We start from the raw sequence: 24,662 nt of genomic DNA on the forward strand, positions 1-24,662 counted from the left end.
TGGAAAATAATAAAGGCTTGCAAAGGCTGGGCGGGTGGCGTAGTCTGATATCCCCAATCCTGGGTTTCGGCAAAACTTCAAAAGACGGACCTGACACACTGTTGTTGTGTTCACGGTTGTGTTTATTGCGGTTTCACACGTGCAGTGTCTCTCAGTTCAACACCCGATTCACCAACTTTGCAGACGAGTCTCAGCACACACACTCCTCTCGCTCCGGTCTCTGGGTTCACTTCACAGATCATCACAACTTGTGGCCTCAGCTGGCATCGCCCCCTTAAGCTCACTGCACCATCTCTCCCCTGCAGCTGAGCCAGGGACCACACCTCTGCCACAAGTGCCTACTGTGGGATGATTGGCTGCTCCAAGTGGAGAAGTTTCATGGGATCTTGTTCAAGAGTAAGACGAGAAGGCAGAAAGAGACTGACAGACAGATCTTTTTAAACACACACACACACACACACACACACACACACGCACACACATTAATATATTTGCTAACAGTATTATGTTCTATTTATTACAACTTTTCATATTTTTGTATTTCATGTATGAACGGTACATCATGTAGAGTCTGAGTGGGTAAATTACTCAGGCAATGTAAACATTGTACACAGGAAATCAAAGCCAGAGGACAAAATAAAACTTTATGTGATTGGCTGGGTATTAAGACCTTGTTGCTGTAGGGTATGTACGTTATTGCAAACCAATATTTTCATAACTTTTTTTTTCATTGTAAAAGAGTAAAAGTGACCAGAACTTTGACCAGAAAACTGCAACTTCCGTTATGGTTTTGTAAGACCTTCTAACCAGCTTCCTCATTTTGTTTAGCAGTCACACTAAATAAGTGTCAGCTGCAATATTTTAGTGAACTCAGCAACAAATCAGATACTTTTACTTCCTCTCTTTCAGTCAGTTCTCATGTGAGCTCTTTGGTACAGAGGTTCTGTTGCAATCTGGGGAAGAAGTGTCATCTTTTACCTACTGCATATGTTAAAAGAGGCTCCAAGTAGGAAGTGAAGGTGATTCGGGGCTGTAGGAAGAATGGAGACGGCAATGAACAGGACAAGGAATGAGGTCACATACACTCAGAGTAACCCACTGTTTGACATGTCACTCAGCAGGAGTGATCTCTACAGCGTTCAGTCTGATGGTAAGTGCTAACGCAGTGAGTGTTACTTCTTTCATAGAAATTGTGTTGAGATTTGGAAAATAGTTAGCCAACCTGAAAAATCAGTCTGTTAGCATTTATCATGTTACAAGTAACTTGAAGGCCTAAATCCCTGATTGTTTAACTTTTTAATTTCAAAACTTTGGTGCTATCATTTCTGAAAATGTGCCTGAACCTATCCATAACCCTTAACTGGTCACCAACAGTCTCTAAAGATGGAGGCTGCATACTATGTGGAAATGCCAATTAAGAGGTATTATTTTCTTCCTGGTAGGTTGTAACTTATAAATAATCCATATACAAGCTGCTCCTGGAAAAAAAAGCTCACTGGAAACATTTAACAAAAATAATTTTTCAATTTGCTATAGTAACCAAAACTTTCTTGTAAAGTAAGAAACACTGAACCATCGTGAAAGCCAATTTTAAGCTTGATGCGACCAAAGAAAAGTTTGGACTGAATAAAAGCATGAACACTGGACTTAAGTAGCACGGGCCTTATTAGACTTGATGACAATAACAAAAAAATCAGCTTCCTTAATTTTTTTAAGCCAGCTGCCTGAGTAGGTAAAAAAGCAAACAAACAAAGGCTGATGTTGACAACAGACAAAACAATATTGATACAGTGTTTTGTTGGCTGTTTTGTGTTGGGAGAGAGTTTATTAAGACTCCTGGAGTAAAAAGGAATGATGTAATGGCTTAACTGAATATAGAGCAGTTCAAATAATAACTTACAGGAAAGTACAAGAGCAAACAAATAATCTAAAAAACCAACTGTGGGACTCTGAAAAACACATAAGTAACCTGAAGACTGGCAAGACAAAAATTATTTGATTCAATTTGAATTAATTCTGGGGACTCCAATGACAAACGTAAGATTCTGTTGCTTCTAGTACTGCACAAGTTAACACAGGATAGATTGGTAATTAATCTTTTGATTGTGTTTATTTGTAAAACACATGATCCTAAACATCATACTTAAATTTTTCAGAACCTGCCTAATATTTTTGGCGGTTGTTACAGGCCCTTGAATTACATAGTCATGAGTTTTTAATTCACCTTATGTGTTTTCTAACAAGAGATAGCCACATGAAATTTTTATGATACAAACATTTGATGCTTGTTCAAAAGTCAAAGTCAAACTAAACTTTATTGTCATCTCTGCTTTATACAGTACAGTATATATAGAGAGGCTCCGGTTCCACTCAGTGCAAAAGACAAACAATAAATATAAGAAGAGAAATAAATATACACTTTAAGACAAAGATGAAAGGATCAATAACAATTAAAATTTACAATTTACAGTTTGAAAACTGCAACAAAAACCATTTTACACCCACTCTAAATCAAAAATCTGTCTAATGTTATTAGTATTATTATTATTATTATTAGTAGTAGTAGTAGTAGTAGTATTACATGCTTATGTTTTAAAGCACCGGTCCCCAACCTTTTTTGCGTCACGGACCAGTTTAATGTCAGACATTATTTTCACGGACCGGCCTTTAAGGTGTCGCGGATAAATACAACAAAATAAAATGGTATGACTGTGGTATTTTGTAAATATAATAATAAACGCAAATTGTGTAATTGTGTAACTTTATTAGCAACAACACTGAGAGTAACATCCTCCTCTCTGCCCCTTAATGCCCTCTGGTCGCTATGGTAATATATTTCACACAAGTAAGACACACAACTACGACACGGGAAAGACCCAGGGAAACCGAGTCAACGGTAAAAACCCTGAAAACCATAAATTTCACACCCGAGCCTCAACTCTCGCGGCCCGGCACCAAACGACTCACGGCCGGTACCGGACCGTGGCCCGAGGGTTGGAGACCGCTGATTTAAAGTACATTTGCTGTCATTCTTAAACCTGGCACAGACTGAAATGGCAAACTTTACCAGCAGGTGGTGGCAGTGTTTCATATTTTCTTTCAGTGACAGCAGGTTTGCTCATTAAGAGGTCTTCCACAATTTGAATTTAAAAAACAAAATAATGAAAATGACATGAATGAAAATTCATTCAAAAATAGCTCCTCATATGCCAACTATGGAAAAGCATCATATGGTACAATCAACAGAGCTTTTAAAATACTGACGTTTTAAAAATGCATAAAAATATTGAGTATTCAGGAATTTAAAAATGATCTCTTTATTTCTCTCTTTCTCCTTGGCTTTTCTCAAACTCAGCATTTGTACTCAATAGTGATAATTTGAGTCCTAAAGTCCTGAATCCAACCTGCTGCTTTGATGACAAGCTAGAAATAGAAAATGTGTATTATCCTTGGAAGCACTGAAAGGAAAGTGATACGTTCCTGTGTTTGGTTTGTGCAATGCATATACTGGCATTGTTTTATTGATTGATTTATTGACTGACTGATTTATTTGCAGAACAACTTGAAAACATTTGGTTAAATGTTAATGAAGTGTCTGATTCACATGTGAATACATACATTACACACACACACATATATATATATGTGGACAGGAGAGTAAATTAAGAGGTATTTCTGTCATAGGCACTTTGTGCCAGTGTAAGACAACTCATCTTCAGTCCAGTGTTTATCCAGTGGTTTCTTGCTTTTTGCTTTGCAATTTTAAACAAATATTGTGGTGGACCACTGTGTTTACCTCCACAATATTTGTAAAAGCTGAATAAATGGCTGAATTTGTGTGTCCTGAAGTGACAGTCTGAAGAAGTAATCTTGATGCAAGAGATTGATCACATAACCCTGTTTGTGTTTCAGACCTGAAGCGATCCAGGCCCAGGAAACTACAGTGTTTTCATGTCATAGTTATTTACCTCGTCCTGCAGACAGTCCTTAATGCTTTTCTTCTTTATAAAGGTACAGCTGCATATCATCTCATTTCACAGCTATAAAGAAATCAAGATCAATCCATTTTTTTCTTTCAAAAGCAACACACCAAATACATTAATGAGTAACACTTTAAAATAATGTCACACTATTGAGCATTAGTAATGTATCAGAAAGGGTTTAATTCACCATCACATTTTATTCTCCCTAGTATGTAATTCTTAAATACAAATATAAATGTTTATTTGTGACAATAAGCTTATTTATAACATGTTCATTGTATCATTTATAAATCAAAATAAGTGATTAACAAAGGATTTAGATGCATTTGATTAAGATATGAGTTCAAAATAAATACTTAAATAAACATTTTCATTATGTAAAGACTGTGAACAAAGTGTTCATCATATTAAACTGATAATGCAAGAAAATGTCTCTAAGATTTATTTAGTTCATTCCTGAGGTTTAAATTTCCACTGGTTTGTAGTGTATCAGTTAGCTTCAGTCAGGTTCAGTTCCAAAGTATAAATATAATAGTGAGGGCATCCAGTGCTGCGCATTCACACAGGCAAACTCTGATGAAATGAACAAAGTAGTGGATGGTCTCCTTTTGCTTCTTATACCATGAAAGCTCAGAGCAGCTCCTCGGGGTAAGGAGGTGGTCAAGTTAAGATGTGATTCTCTGTCATCAAGGAGAATCCCAAATCAGCTGTCATTGCCACGGAATCTTAAAATCCTCAGACTGTAAAACAAGGAGCCCAAAAAACTGATTCACAGTACCATTCACAGAGAGGTGGGAGTGGCTGCAACCACTGTGAGATGGTGAAAGTTACACCCTTAGGCCCCTTCCTCGATTCAGAGACGGTCTTTTCCTTTTCACATAATGGATTCAAGGCCATTGATCAAATTGATCAATGGTCACTGATCAGTAGTTCGTGTCATGACAATTTGCCCATTGTTCATCAGTGGTGCTAGTTTCAGTCATTATGCAAATGTACTGTTTCACTGAAACCTGCAGTCAGCTGGGACTGAAGAAGTCACCTGGATGAGTGACGAAACGTTTCTCCCGCTGAAAACATCCAGATGAACAGAATCAACTGTTTGTGATTTCCTTACCTGGATAGTTGAGCATGGATCATGATGTAGAACAGAGATGTTACTGCATTATATCGATAAATACCAATATTTAATGGCCATAATGAAAAAAAATTAAAAATAATGAAAAAAATGAAATTATCATTATTATTATTATTATTATTATTATTATAAGCACTGATGGTGCATTGCAAGGCAGCCCCTGTTGCTGTAGAATGAAATAACCTACGGGCAAAAACAGAAATAAACTACATTATTTAAAAGTTTAAAACAGTGATGCTACCATATCAACAAACAGCATGGCTACAAGGTTCAATTTAGTTTATTTATAAAGCGCCAAATCACAACCACAGTTGCCTCAAAGTGTTCTATACTGTAAAGTAGACCCTACAAACACTTCCAGCACAGTTACTCCTGACACAAAATTTCATGAATCTCCTCTTTCAGTCTGCACACTACAAAACAACAGATAGAACACACAGATCCTAATCTGCCATCACGTCAATGCACACAAAATCCAAACATTAGAATAAATTTCATTATTCAAATAATCTTTCATTCTCTATCCCTGCCCCATCTCTCTGAACAGCAGACACCTGAATACTTTGTTAATCAGTTATTTAGACTTTATAAATGACACAATGACCAACTTATAAATAAACAATTATAAATAAGCATATTCATATAAGCATATCAAGAATTTTTTTATTTGTATTTTATATTTATATTTATATTTAATGAGGAGTAATGATTTATAAGTGATGAATTAAGCACCTACTAATACCTTAGTAATGCAGGTAAGTAAGGTTAGGGTGACATTATTATGAGTGTTACCGACTAACATACATGGAAAGAAAATGAACAAACATATTTATTCATTTTCTCTTGGTTCCAGTTTTCACATTGGAGGCTTCACTGGCTCGCCCCAGATCAGAGGGGCAAACATCCAATGACGGTTCTCATGGTTATGAAAACTTCCAAAGTCTCATACAAAACAACAGTCAGGAAACCAAGACCCTGAGACACCACCTATGGACCCTGGAGAGCCAGGTACTCTTCTCGTCTATATATAATGTGACACGGGGCCAATGACACAATGGATATTGAAGATTGTAGGATTGACCCATGACTGGCTTGATCTTTCCTGTGTGGCTCTGGTAGAGCGGATCAATCGCTACCTCCTGTTCTTGGGCAACATGTTGATCCCCAAATTGCCGTTGATGTACTCACTGGCATGTGAGCGTGTGAATGTGAGACAAAGAGTTTGGGCATACATAAAAATGTTATGGGAATGTGTGTTATTTGGTGAATGAGACTTATAGTGGGAAGTGCTTTAAGTGCTGCACTTATGTAGAAAGGTACTATTTAAGAAGTAGTCGATCACTGAATATACAGCGCATTCCAAAATGGTATTCCAATGACGAATATCATAGTCATAACAACTCTATAACAGAGCTTATCTATGTGCTCTTGCTAATAGTGAGTCATCTTTATTTTTAATCAAAGATATAAATCAAAGTATAAGTCTGATTTATATGTTAACTGAGACATGAGCTGAGTACATAGACATGATCCAGCTGCAGCCTCAGTAGATGAGTATCTGTGTGTGGCTGCAGGAATGTGAAAGATGAGAAATGTGCTGCCAGCCCAACATTATGTTCTGAATGATTCTGAATAAGAGAAATGATGAGAAGTGTTGTAGGGGTTGAACAGAGAACCATAAGTCAGATGAGTTTAACCAATACAGTGAATGAGAAAATATAATGATGTCATGATTCTACAAACAAAATTTCTTTTGAATCACGTATGTGGAAAAGCCACAGAGATAGGTGGTAAGACATGGCTGGACATCAGGTGATTAGATGTCACCAGCAGTGACTGGATGTCACAATGTTTGAGGCTAGATGCCATCTCAGGATTAGTGACGACAGAAGGAGAGGAGGAAGAAAAGATGGAAGTGTATTAAATTGTGTGTGGAGTAGATAAGTTGTTTGTTCCTTTCTCTTCTCTGAGATGAGCGGTTCAAAAGATTTTAATTATCGTAGCACTTTCTATTACAGCTCAGTAACAGAAGGGTAATAGTAGAGTAACAAGGGGGAAACAAGAGGGTAATAATGTAGTACTTTCTAAGTTTTAATTACCAAAGTAATAACCATGTAATATCCAAGTAATATCATGGTAGCAAATGAAATTTATGTTATAGGATAATAAGAGCCCCCAAAATTGGGTGTAATAATGTGGAAATAGAGTTCGGTAATAAAGCAGTAATAGAAGGGTAACAAGGACAAAATAAGAGTGTAATAATGTGGTAATTTCCAAGTTATTACCACTCAATTACCAGTGGTAGTTTCTATACAAAAAGCAGGAAACAAAATGCCAAACTGCCTGTTTCCACTTAATAACACATTAATAACCTGTTAAAGCTAACTTAAAGAAGTGTGGCTATTACCTGGAAATATCTCGGGTAGTTTCTGTGTAATAAGAAGGAAACAGCTGCAAAACCGCTTGTTTCTATTTAATAAAACATTTATAACTATGTAATAACCTTTTAAAACACACTTTAAGAAAAGTAATGATTACCTGGAAAAACCTGTGGCGGTTTCTGTGTAATAAGCAGGAATTTCTCACTATGGTCATGATACCTGATTAAAAAAGCACCAGGAAGTCTGTAATGAACTGGAAACACTTAAACACAAAATGTTAATAATTAAGTTTAAAAGAATAACACATATGAATAAATATGTATTATTCTCTGCACAGGAGTGTAGAGGACCCTCCTTCATGGCCAAATTTACACAGGAAAAGGAAGTGGAGCAGGTTTTTAAAACTGTGATCAGTCATGACAAATCATGGAACATCTGCTGACATCTTGGTGAATTGAGTTGTGTAAATCCACAAAGAGCAGTAAACCTAAAAGCAGCAATAGCCCAGATAAGCTTATCACAGCTTGTACATCAAGAAAAATCTACTGGACCTGCAGATGTCTTCTAGAAATTCTTGTGAGTTGTGATTTGTTTCTCCACACTGAGCCATTCCAACTGTCTTTAGGGTTCCCCCATCTGTTGAATCCCACAACGCAGGCGACAGAAAATAGGAATATAGGAAAATAAAATATATTTCTATCTACTAATATTTTAATATTACCTTAACATTGCACAAGGCTCAGTTAGCTTTACACAAAAACAGCTGCTACAAACATCCTCCAAAAAGTTGTTTTTTACTTTCTTGCATTTACACACTACAGGTGTGTACTTCCTGTGTAGCTGGCCTGTACCACTACACTTGGTGTCTTACACTTCTGTCTTTGGAACGTTTGCCCCCGTTCCTTCTTTCACATAATGGAATGAGCCCAGTCTGTCTTTGCAGGTGATTGGCTGGATGGTGTGCCCATCAAAATAAAGTCCCACCCCTGCCTGCATGGATTCTCAGCAGGGCTGAAGATTCAGCTCCCACATTAAAAATTAACATATGAAATTATCTCACAGCCTGAATATAATTGTATCGCAGTTTGAACCTCCTGCATTAGCTAACATTAATCTTAGTCTGCAGTTATTAGAGAATGGTAAGATTAACATCAAAGTGTTATTCCACATTACCTGAACTATATCTATAATCAGATTACACAGAGATTAGTTAAAAAATAATGTGTGCATGTGCAACCATGGTGTTCCCCAATCTGGAGCTGAGTACTGATTTATATTACTTTAGGTTTGGATGCATGCATTTGTAAATAAGTGTACTCAAATCGCTTTGTGTTTGTGCATGAATTGAAACACACAAATTAAACAACAATACATGTCAGCCTTCTAAAATCCCTGAGCACTAATCTGAGCAGGAGTACCTTATACGCAAAACTTATTCATCTATAATAATTCCTTTAAAAAGTGTTTCCATGTTTTTACACTTTAACATCACAGTGACATATTTTACCAGATTAAAGGCCTGTGTGGTGAGGAAGGTCAGTTGGACAAACTGAAGACCGACCTGAGCCTGCTCAATGCCACCACCCATAACCTGGAAGGCAAGCTAACAGTCATCAGCTTGAAGCCAGGTCTGTGCATCTGTTTATGTACACACCAACAGTATAAAGCAACAATTATCACACAGGGCATTTTCTGATTTCAAGCTTTACATCGACATCATTGTTATTTAGACATCACTGAGGTTATTGTACTTTGTCCTAAAAGTTTTAGAAATTTGGTGTTTAACCAGGTATTTACTTTAGAATGCACTACGCAGAATTTCTGACCAAGATTTATCCTTTAGCACGCGCATTAAACAGATATGTAGGGTTGCCTTCATTTGTTTGGTAAAATTAGAAACTGTCTCAGAGTGAGGCCACAAAGCTAGTGCTTCTATTATGATACATAATTATCAGGTCACTCTAAAAGCTCCTGCTTTTAAAAAGCATGGATCAACTGAAGCCTAAAAGCCTTCACTTGATCCAGAATACTACAGCACGAGTATTAACTGGAACTAGAAAGAGAGACGATATAAACTCTTTATCTTCACATGCAAAATGAATAACTAGGCCACGCCATAAGAATTTATAGTAAGTTTCTAAAAGTAGAATGGGAGGCCGAGCCTTCAGCTATCAGACCCCTCCACTATGGACCAGCTGCCAGTTTGGATGAGGGAGACAGACACTCTTTCTACTTTTTTGATTCTCCGGAGGGTGAGGTCTCTCATTCGCCTCATCCTCCACCTGCAGCTGGGGAGGTCACCCTGTAGAACCAGAAAGAGGCATGGAGGAGACCCGGGCCCCAGACATCCAGATGCCCCCCAGAGCATTAGAGCCCCAGGAGGACCAGAGCAGGAACAATGACAGCCCCTACCCAGAGAAGAGCCCTGGAGCGGGGGGGTCACCCAGCAACCACAGTCCCAGGGGGTCGTGGTGACGAGCCTGCATGCTCCGCTGACAGCTGGCTGTGCCAGAGCAGACTGAGGTCCAGGCCCAGGGACCCAAGACCCAAGGGCCCCCCACCCCCCAGCAGGGGCTCGACAGAGTCAGGGGGCCAGGTCCTGCCAAGCAGCCGCTGGAAGTGAGCCAGTACACAACCGAACACTCAGCCTCCGACACCCAGAACCACCAATGCACTGTCAGGTGGGGACACCAGCCACTGGCAGGGAGTGTGGCATGGGGAAATACGCCCCCACACCTGAAGGGAGTCTGAGATGTTCTAAAAGAGTTGGATTCTAAGACCTAACCTGACACATAGCCATAGGAAAACAGACACACACAGACACAAGCATGCAAGCCCATCCTCAAGCACACATATAAAAATACTCTCACACTTGCCCAACATGGAGACACTCAGAGATGAAGGCAGTACACACACACACACACACTATATTCCCAGGTCCAGACACCAATGCCTCCAGAGGGGCAATCCACTCACAGACCCATGAGATAGGGTAGAGACAACCACACCGCCCTGGTCCATGCAGCAGCAGAGCAGCCCACCAGCCCTGACTGGAACGCCAGCCCCAGACCCCATGCTCCACTCCGCCAGCTCATATGTGGTGTTGATATTGTTCTATAGTGCATTTATAGTACAGTTTGCGTAGGAGGAATGAAAAAATTGGATGAAAAGTTGCAAAGCTTTGACAACAGAACAAGCTTGAAACTAATCAATGCAACTGATTGTCCCAGAACAACAGTAATAATGCAGGAACAATACCTCAGGTGTAATCAGATGCATCATAGCACATACTGTAATAAAATACTTTCTAAATTGTATCAAACACAGCAGTTTATTTACGTATGTGTTCTCAGGACCCCCAGGTCCTCCAGGCACCAATGGACATCCGGGTAACCGAGGAGAAAAAGGCAGCAAAGGTGAGGTCAAAGTTACAGAAGCTGTAATTGATGTATTTATATTAACAATGTGATATAAACCTGCCAGTGTGAAATATCATATTCAGTAAGTTTAAAGCAGCAGCCAAGGCTAAATGGAACGAAAAGCAGCCTCACATCTGTATGTATTTTTACACTGTTTAGTCTAAAACCTGCTTTGGTAAAGAACAAGAAAACTGTAAAAACTTCATTCACTGACGGGGTCGTGTGCCGCAGAATACATTAGCTTTCAGCTGCTGCTCTGGCAATGATCCCAGCATTGATGACGCATCATCTCCTGTCAGATGGATGATGAGACCTGGTTGATGGATGAGCTGCAGCCGTTATTTCACATACCTTCACAATGTAGTGCACTGACATTTGCTGCATGAAATCTCTATCAGGGCCGGACTTTTACTCACACTGACAAATTAACCAGCTCTAATGCGTATATTTTCCAATGGATCAAACTCTGCGTGCCCTCTAGTGCTCTGCTTTAAAAAAGTATTTGATCAAACTTATATTTTATGATAATTACATTTCTTTTGTTTTTTTTGTGGTTATTTGTTGGTGAGAAACACTCGGCTCTAGACAAGGACACTAAGGACAGATTGTTGATTCACTAACACATTCCCGAGTCCTCACGTAATGATTCTCAGTTAATCATCAATTTAATTCAGTTTTTATCTTAATTCATTGCAGTTGTCTCAGTGCATTTCATTATGTAAAGACTGTAGAATATTAGAGAAAGATACAAGATGAAGAAACAGTTTGCATTAGTGTACAGAGAGACCTAAGATGAAGCATACTCAGGCAGCTGCTGTGACCAGTTGTGGGGAAAAAGTGTCAGTATGTTTCTTTTTTACTGCACTGTAAATTGTAATTAGTGAATCTTATTAAGAAAAAGGATGTAAAGTGAGTGTTTTAAGTGTAGTGCACTTATACCCAAGGTTGAGTAACAAAATTTAAAAATGCAAGATTTACCTGTTATTGAAGTGCTTCAGAAGTCCACAGAGACGAATGAAAAAACAACTTCCATCACCTAAAAAAGTCACATACAGTGTGGTGACAAAGTATTTGACAGCTCCATGATTTCTTAGCTTTTTGTATTTCTGTTGCATTCACTTGTTTCAGATGTTTCAAATTATCACATCATTTTAGACAAAGATAACCTGAGTGAACAGAACATGCAGGTTTTAAATTGCGATTTCATTTATTGAAATATATAAACCTACTGGGACCTATATCAAAATGTAATTGTCTCCTGAAAAGATTACCTGGTTATGCCTGAGCAGCAAGAACTCCAATCAACATGATTTTGTGGCTAACATGTCCTAAAGCCTTAGAAATAGCTTTGTAACCATTTCCTGGCTGATAGATGTCAATCAGTGGGTTGAGATTGTGGCATGATGTGTTGTTTTTTGAGCTCTACATCACTTCTTAAAATGTGGTTAATTACATGTAACACTGGCTTAAAAAGGATTTTTGCTACTGGAAACTTTGGACAGGTCTTTATCTATTTTTTCCAATAAATTCAGATTAAAGTCCAATTAAAGATCATATATATTATAATTATATATTCGATCTATCCTGACCTCACAGCCCATTGTTCCCTCAGTGGGCTGGTTTCAGTCATTATGCAAATGTACTGTTTATAAGGTTTGGGGAAACCTGCAGTCAGCTGAGACTGAAGAAGTCACTTGGATGAGTGAGGAAACGTTTCTCCCACAAAACGCTACGTCCAGATGAACAGAATCAACTTCTGGAGATTTACTTTCCTGGTTGATTGAGGATGCATCAAGATATATTCGATATAATTACGCTGGCAAAGAAAAAAAAACATTATTTTGACTCATCGGCCCCCCAGGCAAATGCCCAGTATGCCAGTCCAGCCCTGTGCTCATATACTGGTTTCTGCAGAATTTTATTTACATTTTTGTCCTCGACAGGTTAAGCCACAATAAACAGCAATGGCATGCACGTGCTGTGTGTTTGCTTGCCTCTAATAACCCCAGTGACTTTCCTGTGGTTTGAAAGTCACAGGAAAGTCATGTGCTATGTGCAGAGGTGTTTTTTTCTGTTCTCAAACTGATCTCCCTGTTGGAGCTCAGTCTGGGGGGAGTTATTTTTTTTCTCCTTATCTTTCCTCATGTTGTGCTTTTCCATGTTATACCCCTCTGACCTGTCTTCCCCATGTGATGTTTGTGTAATGTATGTATGGTCGGATGGGTAAGATGGCGCCGCCATTGCGTGCAATAGGTTGGCAGCCTTAACATGAAATTTCCCCTTGTGGGATTAATAAAGGTATATCAATCATCAATCAATCAATCAATCAATCAATCAATCAATCTCACGTGATCTTGTGATATCGAGAGTCCAGAAAACTAAGCAGCAAGCTCTAACAGCTTCGCAGTCCTCCAGATGTCGATCATGCTTCCTCTGAAGGTTTGGTTGCCAGGTTGGCCCTCTGATTAAGCCCACCCCTCAGTCAAAGCCATTTTTAGCAGCTCTCCTCTAAATCTGTCCACTTGGTAACTACTGGGTTTCATTTAGTGGCCTGGAAAACTACCCGAGGATCTGTTCACTTTTAATGCTACAGTAAGCTGTAAGAACCCTGTGAGTGATGTCATAATAATAAACAGGTTTATACCTTTGAGAGGAGAGAGGTTGAGGAGAGACTGAGCAGATTCAGGCTGAAGAAAAATTTCTGTTCTGTGTTGATGTAATCCAGTAGGAAGGGAGCCAAGTCCTTGGAAGTTGTCATCCAGCAGAACACAATGGAAATCCAAGTCCTCTTGATTTTGTAATCTAACATGGTAAAAATGAGAAAAACACAAAACCAAACTGTAAGACAACACAAAGTACATACAAGCATGCACAGTTACAGGAAAAGATCAGGAATCATTTCAGTACTCAAACTGCAGTTCTTCATAATAATTAGACTTTGATTACATCTTTGATTAAGAATAAATATGATTTACTATTAGCAAAAGCACATACAGATAAACTGTAATAGCACTTTGCATCACTGTAAACATAGAAGGCTGGATGTTATCACCTCTCTCGAATATAATGTGAGCTAAGCCGGCAAATTCAGACTCTGTCGATCCCACCTTTCTCGATATGCTGTTTCTGAGGGAGAAAGTTGCACAGACAGAGCATCCATTTTTGAATTTCTAGTATCAGACCGATAAGTTATGGTGAAGTTGAATCTCCTGAATAGAGAGACGAGACGAGAGTTCAGCGGTTTGACCAAGTGGAAGTCAGCGAGATTTTGTGATCGATGTAAACTTAAAAAAAAAGATATATTAGCTCTTTTACTTCTGTGGTGAATGTTTAAACTACAGGATTAATATAACTGATCTAAACACTAATGTATAGGTACAGTATATATTTTGCTGAATAAACCATGTTACTAATATCAAGCACAAGCTTAGTATTTTCAAATCGGTTAAACAGAAAACCATGTTGAGGTGACTTTGTTTTCCCGATGTGTAGCATCTAATGTATACCTACTACGGCACAAGTTTCTTCCGTAATACAGTCAACAAAAATAAAAATAGACATTAAATTTATTAACTATTTGAAAGGTTATTAAGTCCTTAACTTTGGCTATTCATGGTTTTTGCACACTATCATCATATGTTGTGGAAACAATTTGTTTATTTAGGAAATAGATTTTTCTACTTTTATGTTGATATAAAATGTGCCCCAATTAGAAAATTGCCTTTAAATGAAATTACTTTCTTAGGAAACAAGTTTGTATTGTTACTTTTAAAAAACATGAATTTTATAGTTTTTTTCACTTTTGTAGAATAGCTTATAGCATAGCATGATGGTATGTAACTATAATAAATAATACAGAAAAACAACGCTAAAAATCGTCCATATTAGAAAGAATTAACTAGACATTCCAACTGATCACGACGTCTACAAAAACAATACAAGTCCTGTGTAGAACTGCATTTTCTTTACATTTTTGTTTTCTTTTTTGTTATCAAAGTTTTATGCATTTTATGAAAATATGATGTGAGGTAACAGTCAGTAATAAAATTGGTTTGTTTTGGGCCATCTTCAAACTGCCCTGGCTGTGTGTGCTTTATTCTGCATGCTTGTGTCATCAGATATAATTATCCATCACATACCGGTATGTTTCTTTCCAGGAGACCATGGAGATAACGGCCTTCCAGGACCAAAGGGTGAAAGGGGAGACAAAGGAGAACAAGGAGAGCCAGGTACTGTGAAAATGGTAGATTTTAATATGCCTATACTATCAACCCTGTGGCAGCTACAGTAAGAGCTGCTCACATTCTCTGAAATCTTATCAAAGTTGCTTCAGTGCGTCCTTTACAACCACCTTAGATACTGGGGAGACTGGAGACATCATCTCACAGTTCAAAGCACGACCCCAGCGCAACATTCAGTACTGTTGGCAACAATATTTTATCACCTTGGGAACCGAAACGGGTGCCGGGGCCACTCCCACCCGAGGAGTAGGTACCAGTGCAGGAGCAGGCTGGGTCATGGCTGCCCTTACCTTGGAGTGGCACAAGCGATGACCTGGCACCCGCTGTCCCTACCTGAGAACCAGGTACTGGTGCGGGAACCAGCAGGGCCCTAGCCGACCTGAGACCAGGAACAGGGAGTGGCTGAGCCCCTGCCTCCCAAACCTGAGGCACTGGTACAGGTGCAGGGGTAGGCGGGAACCCAGCAGCCCTGGGAGCTGGAGCTGATGCCAGCTGGGTCCTAGCCACCTCCCCCTGAGGAACTGGTACAGGTGCAGGGAACGGCAGGACCTTAGCTACCCTAGGAGCAGGTGCGGGTGCACAACCCATCTCTGCCTGAACTGACTGACTTACACCAATGATCATTTCAGGCTGTGCTGCTTCATAAACCCTTTCTGAATGAGAAGCATGAGAATTCATCTTTGAGCACAAAAAACAGTCTCAGAGAATGCAGGTCGTGAATAATTGAATAGTCTTAGGGAGTCTTTCAAAAAATAGTTTCATATACATAATCCTCGTGCACAGTCTTATATTTAGCCAGTTCAGAAGCACAAATGTATGTTTGAGCTTCTGGGAAAAAACGAGCCATTTATTGTGGCTGATAATGAACAAGAAGAAAACAGAGAAACAAAATTAAACGAAGAGCTAACCATAAAAAAACTAAACTGGGAAAACTAAATACAAAATACCTTAAACACTTGGAAATAATGAGGGAACATGGAGACACGAGGGAGGACAGAAGATTTAAAGATGCACTGACAAAAGACTGAGGGAGACAGAGACAATAAATACGCTGAGGGATGACGAGGGAAGTGGAAACACATGGGAACACAGCTGTGAACAGGCTGTGATGAGACGGGGGAAGAAAAACTTACCACCCTGAACACAGGACGAGAGAACGTAACATTAGAACAGGAAACACTGAGACTTAGACACACGGGCCGAGACAGCAATGGAGATAAACAAGTAGGGAGGCAAGACGGGTATTTGCCATTAAGGAGCCGGGTTGCAGTTGGGATAAAAGAAACCTGGAGTCTCTTGGTGTTCCTCACAGGTTCTCTAAAACGACGGCCAGAGTCAAACTCACTGTGAAGTGGATGCTTCAAACAATTCATAATAAAATGAGCCTTCCTTCCTTTTCCTTATATCTTTGATTATAGCTTCAATTAGCACACATGAACTTTGTTTAGCACTCTGTCTCACCTTAAACTTAACAGGCCAGATGTCTTTTTACCCTCTCTCAGATTTAATAAGAGGCGAGCCAGGGGGGCTTCATTCTCTCAGTTCCACCTTTCTTGACTGGAAGTCAGCCTCCACTTTCCATCTTCTCTAGCTCCTCTGTGAGCTCTAGGTATTCCTCGAGCTTCTCACATTCCTTCTTCTTGGTGTTGCTATCACTTGGTATTACTACATCGATCCCTACAGCCTTCTTCCTCTGATTGTTCTTCCCTTTCAGCTGACTCCTCAGGATGTTTCTTACACTCTGCAGGTATTTTCTGGTTGAGACTTTCCTAGCAGTTTGGTTTCCCTCTGTGACACCAAGGTACTTGAAACTGACATCCACTGTTAGTCAGTGGTACCAGCTTCAGTCATTATGCAAATATACTGGAAAATACAACAAGTTTTAACCATCTAGCTATTGATTTGAGGTTAAGTTGAAGAATTTGGAGATCATTGTCATTCTTCATTATTCTAACAACTTTGTACAATGTACTGGTACCACTGGCAGCCAAACAGCTCCAGAGCATGATGCTATCAACATCATCGAGGTATAGATAATATGCTTCATTTCAAAAGGCCTGACTGTCATGGACTGTGTGTGAGGCGGTCAGGATTGGACCCTAAATGCAGACAAAATCATGATATCAGTAAGAGAACAGAAAGAGAAAAGTCACAACACAAACTAACCTGTCTAAAGGAAGAGACACAACCAACAACCAGACGCACTTCTGTGGGCCTTCACTAGTAGCAGCAAAAAAATCTACACTGTGCCCGAAACGACTGGTCTTTCCATTCTGCTTACCAGAATCTCAGACTCTAGAAAGCAGAGGAAATTGCAAGTGGACCTCACACAGACTTTATAATGTTTTATGGCTAAATGCTCAGTGAGTCCAGGTGCAGGCTGGGAAAAATGAGCAGCAGAGGAAGAGAAACAGCACCTCACCTGCACATCCCCACTGCATGTAACAGAGGCCAGATGGTTGAGTTTTGTCTCATCTGGCCGTTAATATTTTCTCCAGAAGGCATTTGGTTTATTTACTGTGAGCAGCTGCTAAGATCGTCAGCTGAAACAAGTATGTAAGTATATGTTATTTGGATGTGTCACGGCTTTGGTGTTCTTCTGAAAGGTGACTCCAAATGTCACCCTTAGATGAGAGCAAATTGGTTAGGATTTCTATCTTTTGTTAATTTGCGTTTACAAATTAAAATTAAAACAGACATTTGAAAATCACCATTGTTGTCTTTACAAATGCAGGTCCTAGGGGTTTACCTGGGGATCAAGGACCAGGTGCAAAGGGAGAGAAAGGCGACCCTGGCATTCCAGGTAAGGTTCCAGGTTTTTGGTTAAATTCATTGCAGCCATGTTGAGGATTTATTCAAACTCAAACTGAAGCAAATTGATTATACACTAGGGCGACCAATCATCCTCTTTTTTTTGCACTTGTTGACTTGTAAAAGCCTATGTGACATTTCTTATTTCCCCATTCATTAACCGCACAGAGAAGGCATCGTTTAAATATGTCAACGTTTTCTCTAAGCAAACATTATTATTAAAGTTCTTCATGCCTGGGCCAAGTTTCCTCTCTTTTGGAGATCAAAATATGGTCACCCTATTAGAGGGAGATATTTGGTTTCACTAAGCTTAAAAATTACAATCACATTAAGCAGTATAACAGTCATCTAAGGTTTTCTATTATTTAAAAGCATTGTATGAACAATGTATGAACATAAAGACGGGGTTAATGTGTCTCACCTTATATTTCCCCTAAAAATTAAAATAAAAAGTATTACAAACGGTAAAAGCGAAACAGCTGTGGCAGAAAAGTAGATCTGGCTAGAAGGTGTCCTGGGAGATATGCTTCCTGGATATTCCAGCATTGTCCCTAGATATTCCGGTCCTGGGTGACCGACTGCACCAGCGTAGAGGCTGACAATGGATCCTTGGTTTTTTACCCTAGGCCAGGGCTGTCAAACTCCTTTTACATCGCAGGTCACGTACGACCCATCTAAGCGGGCCGGACTGGTGAATCTTCCCTTTCTGGTGCATAATAAGCAAGCAAATAAGGCAGATAATAGAGATTTTTGATGGGAAACTGGTCCCGAAGCACACAGCGATAGAGCTGGTTTGGTAAATTTTGCTCGGGGAGTGGTGAATCCTGCAGTTTTGGAATCTGTAATATGTCTGTTATGACTTTAAATGTCTTTTTGCACCTTCCTTTCTTGATGCATTCAATACTTTTTTCCTGTGTCAATTCTCATTATTACACATAATTTATGGACACATATGGTTTGATTTCTGTGCATGTATGGATAGGATGGGTTGTAACTGTTGTTACTGATTCTCTGGTGAGAATTTCATGTCAATACCACCTACAGTTGGATGTCTCAAGACCAGTCTTTGTCTCGAGACCGGTTTCGAGACCACTTTTGCGTGGTCTTGGTCTTGTCTTGGTCTCGACGGACTTTGGTCTTGGTCTCGCTGTCTCGGTCTTGCTGTCTCAGATCGACATAGTGGTCGGGAGATTTGGAGTCAACTGTATCCATGACACACAATATAACATTCGATAATGTGTCATGTGCAAAAGCATCAGCTCTAAGAGCCGTGTTTAGAGAGCACTTTGTAGTGAATCAGGAGAGTTGACTCCCATTGAGCGAGAGCCGGCTCCTCACTTAATTTCCTTTTGCTGCTCAGCTCTCACACAGTAGCTCAGCTATGCTCCAATCCCTCTATATTGTGGCCAATCACATGCGAGGATATTGGATAATATCATTATGTGAAAAACAGAGAGGGTGAGAGACGCAACAGTCAAGTGGAGCATCCGTCTGTCCTCTCAGTAAGTGAGTGAGACAGTAGACAGCGGTGAGGAGGGCTGTGTGAAAGCAAAAACACATAAATATGCCTGAGACCCGTAAGCGAAGCAGCATCTGGCTGCAGTTTAGAGAGTTTTTTGTCTCGGCCTCGGTCTTGGTCTCGTCTCGACTTTGTCTTGGTCTTGACTCGGTCTGTCTTGGTCTTGGTCTTGTCTTGGTCTCGATACCCTCTGGTCTTGGTATTGTCTTGGTCTTGGTTTAGGCGGTCTTGACTACAAGTGTAATACCACCTTCAGAAATATATTTTCTTGAACGTATACACAAAGTCAGAAATAAACGGACTGAAAATTATTTAAGGCTTTTCTAGCCTAACTCAGCACTGAAAACACTGGTGGATACACTGAGGGCAATTTGGACTTCATCGCTCTTCCGTCTGACAGAAGACCTTCTTTTCTTTGTAGGTCACAGCAAACCTTATTTGAAAATAGAAATACTTTGCATTTACTGTATATGTCATTGTTTTAGTATTACTGACTAATCAAAGTATCAAAAAAATAATCACAGCGTATCACTTGTGCTGTATTTTGACAAGTTATTGCCTCATTCCATAATGAATTAAATTCATTTTTCACCTCAAAGTTCTACACTCAATACCCAATAAGACAAAGTGAAAAAAGTTTGCTTGCAATTCTTGCAAATTTATTAAAAATAAAGGACAAAAATATAACATGAACATAAACATTCACAGCCTTTGCTGAATATATTTTTTGGTGTTACTTTGGCAGAACTGTCTTAAGTCTTTTAAGTATAGTACTTCATGCTTGGCACACTTTTTTGGGCCAGTTTCTCCCAGTCTTCTTAGTAGATCCTCTCAGGCTCTACTGGGCATGATGGGAAGTGTTGGTGCACAGCTATTATCAGAACTCTCCAGAGATATTCAATGGGTTCAAGTCTGGGCTCTGGCTGAGCCACTCAAGGACGTTCACAGGTGGTCCTGAAGCCACTCCTTTGTTATCTTGGCTGTGTGGAGGCCGTTGTTTTGTTGGAAGACCTTTGACAAAATCAAGGTCCAGAGTGCACTGAAGCTGGTTTTCATCATGAATGTGTCCATCACTGCATTCGTCTTTCCCTCGACCATGACTAGTCTCCCAGTTCCTGTTGCAGAAAAACATCCCCACAGCATGATGTTACCACCACCATGCTTCACTCTAGGGATGTTATTGGCCAGGCGATGAGCATTGCCTGGTTTTCTCCAAACATGATGCTTGGCAAAGTGATCATTAGCTTCTTGGCTATTGGGTTGTCCCTGACTAAGGCGCCCCAATCACAATAACTCAGACTGGTCAGGATTCCAGCTCTAAGAAAAGTCATGGTGGTTGCAAACTTCTTTATGGATGATCGAGACCACTGTTCTCACTGGTACCTTCCGTGGTGCAGAAATTCTTGTGTACTCTTTCCCACATCTGTGCCTCGACACAATCCTGTCTCAGAGGTCTACAGACAAGTCCTTGGACTTCATGGCTTGGTTTGCACTCTAACATGCAGTGTCAGCTGTGGGACCTTAGACAGACATGTACCTTTCCCAATCATGTCCAACCAGCTAAATTTAAAAATATCAAGTTGTAGAAACAGCTGACAAATTATCAGGGGAAACGGGATACACCTGAGGTCAGTTTTCAGTATTAATACATATATTTTGTTATGTTTTTATTTTTAATAAATTTGTGAGAATTTCAAGCTTTCAGACTTTTTTCACTTTGTCATTGTGGGAAATTTTGTGAAGAATGATCAGGTGAAAAATGAATTCACGCTATTTTGGAAAAAGTGTCTAACATGACAAAATGTGGAGCAAGTGAAATGCTGTGAATACCATGTGTGTATACAGTGTAACTAATGTGAAACAGTATTTTAAAACAGTATTTGTAAAACCGATACAAATCCATATTCTTATATGTTTGTGCTGTCTGTGTTTTTCTCTTTCATGAGATTTCATTTTGTTATTTTTACGACAGGTCCTAGAGGACCAAGTGGTTACAATGGAACACAAGGTAAGCACGTTTAAAGATGGAGAAAATATGACTTGGAGTCATGTTTCTCTCACACACTTGAAGCTTAGTTACATATTCCACAAAAAGAGCTGGTTTTGTTAGAAAAGTTCCACTATGTTACATCTATAAGAGATATCTCACACAGGGAAGATTAATATGAGAGCCAGCTCAGTAAACAAAGATCTTTATAATGAATTGAACATAATGACAGATGACCAGTAAGCAGATTGGAGCTGATTGGCTTGAAGAAGGCAGGCAGAAAGATGACTGAACTAGACCTGTGATGTCAGCAATGAGCTTGACAGTGTGGCAAAGTGGAAGTGATGAAAGCACAGATTAGGCACCAAGCGCCCAGGAAGCAGACAGATGTTTGATTGCAGAGCTCCCTTAATGAAATTATGTTTAAGCTTCAGTTTGTTTGTAATAGACACATTTGGGTCCATAATCGACACCTTGTTGACTTAGATGTTGGAATGTTGTAGATGTTTTGTGTTTTTTTTCTGTCATCATGCACTTTAGCTGTTTTCTGTAGGGGACAGTGTATAATGCAGAGATTTGCAAAACCTTTTGAATTTAAGTTGCAAGTCTGCAATGCAGTCAAATATTCATCGTGATATAAAATCTATTGTAGTGGTGTACAAAAGCAAAACTGGAAAAATTATGTCTTTGTCTAATAAATTATGGGCCTACTGTAATTTCATATGTCAGCTTTAATCTTTTCTCCACAGGTCTTCCTGGGCCACCAGGTACCAAAGGAGAGAAGGGAGAGATGGGAAGCGAGTGTAAGTGTACTTCATACTGACCTGAGAGCAGCGATAGCTTCAGAGACCTCAGACGTTAAACATTAATAAATCTATTAAAGGTATTCTAATGTCTAAAGGAACGTTAATCATTTTTAACAGAGAGAAAATAAAAGCCTCAGAGGGTTTTGTTACTAGATTTGCACTGATGAAAATAGCATGCAGCACACAGTGATTCAACAAGTATGGCTGCAATATCACAGCAGAAATATTTTACCGCCAGAACACAAGTTGGCTTTTTGTGAAGTAGTCACAGAAAATGCAGTGTGTTTGTCAGTTAGCATTTCCCGATGTCATTTATGAAATCCTAACCAACTAAATGTGTCACAGGGACATTTTTACCATCTCTTTCATAACAACAATGATTCCAGCAACAACAAAAACCCACTGTTAATCCTTGTCACCTCAACTTTGTCCACCACAGTGACTGTGCGTCTTGTGCCAGGAAAAAACCAAGGACGAGTGGAAGTGAAGCACAACAATGTCTGGGGCACTGTGTGTGATGACAGGTTTGACCGTTTGGATGGCTTGGTGATCTGTAAGATGCTGGGCTTCCAGACTGTCCATTCCACCTTTACTGCCGACCCAGGTACAAAGCCCACTCTGTCATCTAATGTTCTCTGTGAATCTCAGTCTTACTGCTAGAACCTTATTTTATTTATTTATTTATTGTATTGAATCTAAAATGCTATTCCCACATTTCAAATGAATTAAATAATAAGATGTTAACTTTTTATGGTCAAATAGTAGGAAATCTCATAAAATGTAACATAAATTCATAAAGCCACATTTATCCAGGTGAATGTAGAATGTGTGCACAGGTTGGACGGTACCACAGAATTTATAGGAATTAAAAGTGTATTAAAAAAGTAAAACTAAATCAGTAGACATAAGGACTGTCAAAGCAAGCAGGTGGTTTATGTCATGGTATCGCAAGATAAAGAACCTTTATGAAGATGCACAGAGACAAACTGAAGAAACCGAAAGCAAGCCTTTATTTTGGCTGATAAAAATCTGTCAAATAAAAAAGAGCCCACATACAAAAACTCATAGTTCATAAACCTAAAACACCGGGTCAGAGAAAAACAGCACAACACCAGTCTGTTCTAAACACTTCTTTCCTTCTGTAGGTTCTGGCAAGATCTGGCTGGATGAGCTGCGGTGCACAGGAGCCGAGGATGATATCTTTGATTGCCCTCGAGGTCAAATCGGTGTTAATGACTGCAACCACAATGAAGACGCTGGGTTACACTGTGTCTAGACTGAAGATGGAATCTCTGCTCTCATGGAATCAAGAGCAACAAAATGTTTTCTGAAACTCAGTGTTCACTATATATCACAGGAAATATTTCACATTTTACTTCACTGCATTTATATATTTGACAGTTTTGCTCAAAACTTACTTTAATGATTGAGCTTTAAAAACCTGTTATGAGCTTATGATTCAGTACTATACAAAAAGCCTGCACATTAACGACGTAACAGTAATTTTCCTTGTAGATCACTATAAAATATCCCTGATAAAGAAACTCAAACTTTATGTAATTGCTTGCAATCTGTGACCTTGCAGCTACACCCCACTAAATACTGCACTTTGTACCGTGAGGTAATGGCTCTGGATACTTACACCATCAAACACATCGATACACAGCTCACTGAGGAGGGAGCAGTACTGAGACTAATGGTGTTCACATCTCGATCTAATTATAGATATATATATATATATAAGAATTTAGGTTCCCCTGTTTCCTAAAATCCACCAAGGGCAATGAGGCCCAGGCCCATCCAGCCCTGGGATATGGCTGCAGCCCACACAGAACACACCACAGAGCAAAAACTACACCCACCCGACATTCAGTCAACTCCCAGTCTACATAAGACAACAGACCCCCAGGCTGAGTCCATCTTCCACCTCTGGTAGATCCCTCTGCCTGCAGCGTAGTCTCCTCAAAAGTAAAGAGCACCTGCAAAAAGATGGTAGAAACCTCCCTGTGGTCCTGACCACAGAGGTTGCCCCAAGACTAATATGGGCTAACAAAGGGTCTCTATATTGGTTAATACTAATATTGTTTTTATTTTTCCAGTTCATGGGGACAGTCTTCTTAGCTATGCATAAGGCGGTGAGAGTCGTGTGGACTGTTCATTTCACAACACAAGCTCAGAGATTAGACAGAAAAAGATATGTCTAATAAGCACCCATTACTGTACATGTGGGCCAAGGCCTCAAATCTTCTCTTGCTGGACCTCTCAAAACCATTCAGATCAGTTCAAACTGGGAGAAAACTTATAAGTCACATAATCCAACTGTAAATGGGAAAGCAAACATCTGCCAGTAACTGTCAAGAAGGTGGGAGTGTGAGAATTG

The 24,662-nt window shown here is 39.5% G+C and overlaps 2 protein-coding genes across 3 annotated transcripts; one reads left to right on the forward strand and one right to left on the reverse strand.

Moving 5' to 3' along the window:
- Positions 1-915: 915 nt before the first annotated feature.
- marco (macrophage receptor with collagenous structure) lies at positions 916-23,837 on the forward strand. The gene is made up of 11 exons (XM_005460920.4): positions 916-1,150; positions 3,913-4,011; positions 5,972-6,126; positions 9,010-9,127; positions 10,853-10,915; positions 15,076-15,147; positions 17,894-17,962; positions 21,462-21,497; positions 22,226-22,279; positions 22,722-22,886; positions 23,428-23,837. Exons 1-11 carry the CDS (start codon positions 1,042-1,044, stop codon positions 23,556-23,558), a joined length of 1,071 nt encoding a protein of 356 aa, XP_005460977.1. The 5' UTR covers positions 916-1,041; the 3' UTR covers positions 23,559-23,837.
- LOC102082517 (uncharacterized) lies at positions 10,926-15,098 on the reverse strand. Of its 2 annotated transcripts, none has more exons than XR_003216883.1 (5): positions 15,058-15,098; positions 13,971-14,044; positions 13,563-13,720; positions 11,897-11,954; positions 10,926-11,231 (listed from the first exon to the last, which is right to left on the reverse strand). XR_003216883.1 is itself a non-coding variant. In XM_025904005.1 (5 exons), the coding sequence occupies exons 1-5, from the start codon at positions 15,081-15,083 to the stop codon at positions 11,204-11,206; spliced, it is 372 nt and encodes a 123-aa protein (XP_025759790.1). In that variant the 5' UTR covers positions 15,084-15,092; the 3' UTR covers positions 10,926-11,203. The 2 variants fall into 2 exon arrangements, 1 of the variants encoding a protein (XP_025759790.1); XM_025904005.1 differs by having other exon boundaries at positions 14,026-14,127; positions 15,058-15,092.
- Positions 23,838-24,662: the final 825 nt, after the last annotated feature.

Source organism: Oreochromis niloticus, linkage group LG16 (assembly GCF_001858045.2).
Source record: "Oreochromis niloticus isolate F11D_XX linkage group LG16, O_niloticus_UMD_NMBU, whole genome shotgun sequence".
Taxonomy (NCBI): domain Eukaryota; kingdom Metazoa; phylum Chordata; class Actinopteri; order Cichliformes; family Cichlidae; genus Oreochromis; species Oreochromis niloticus.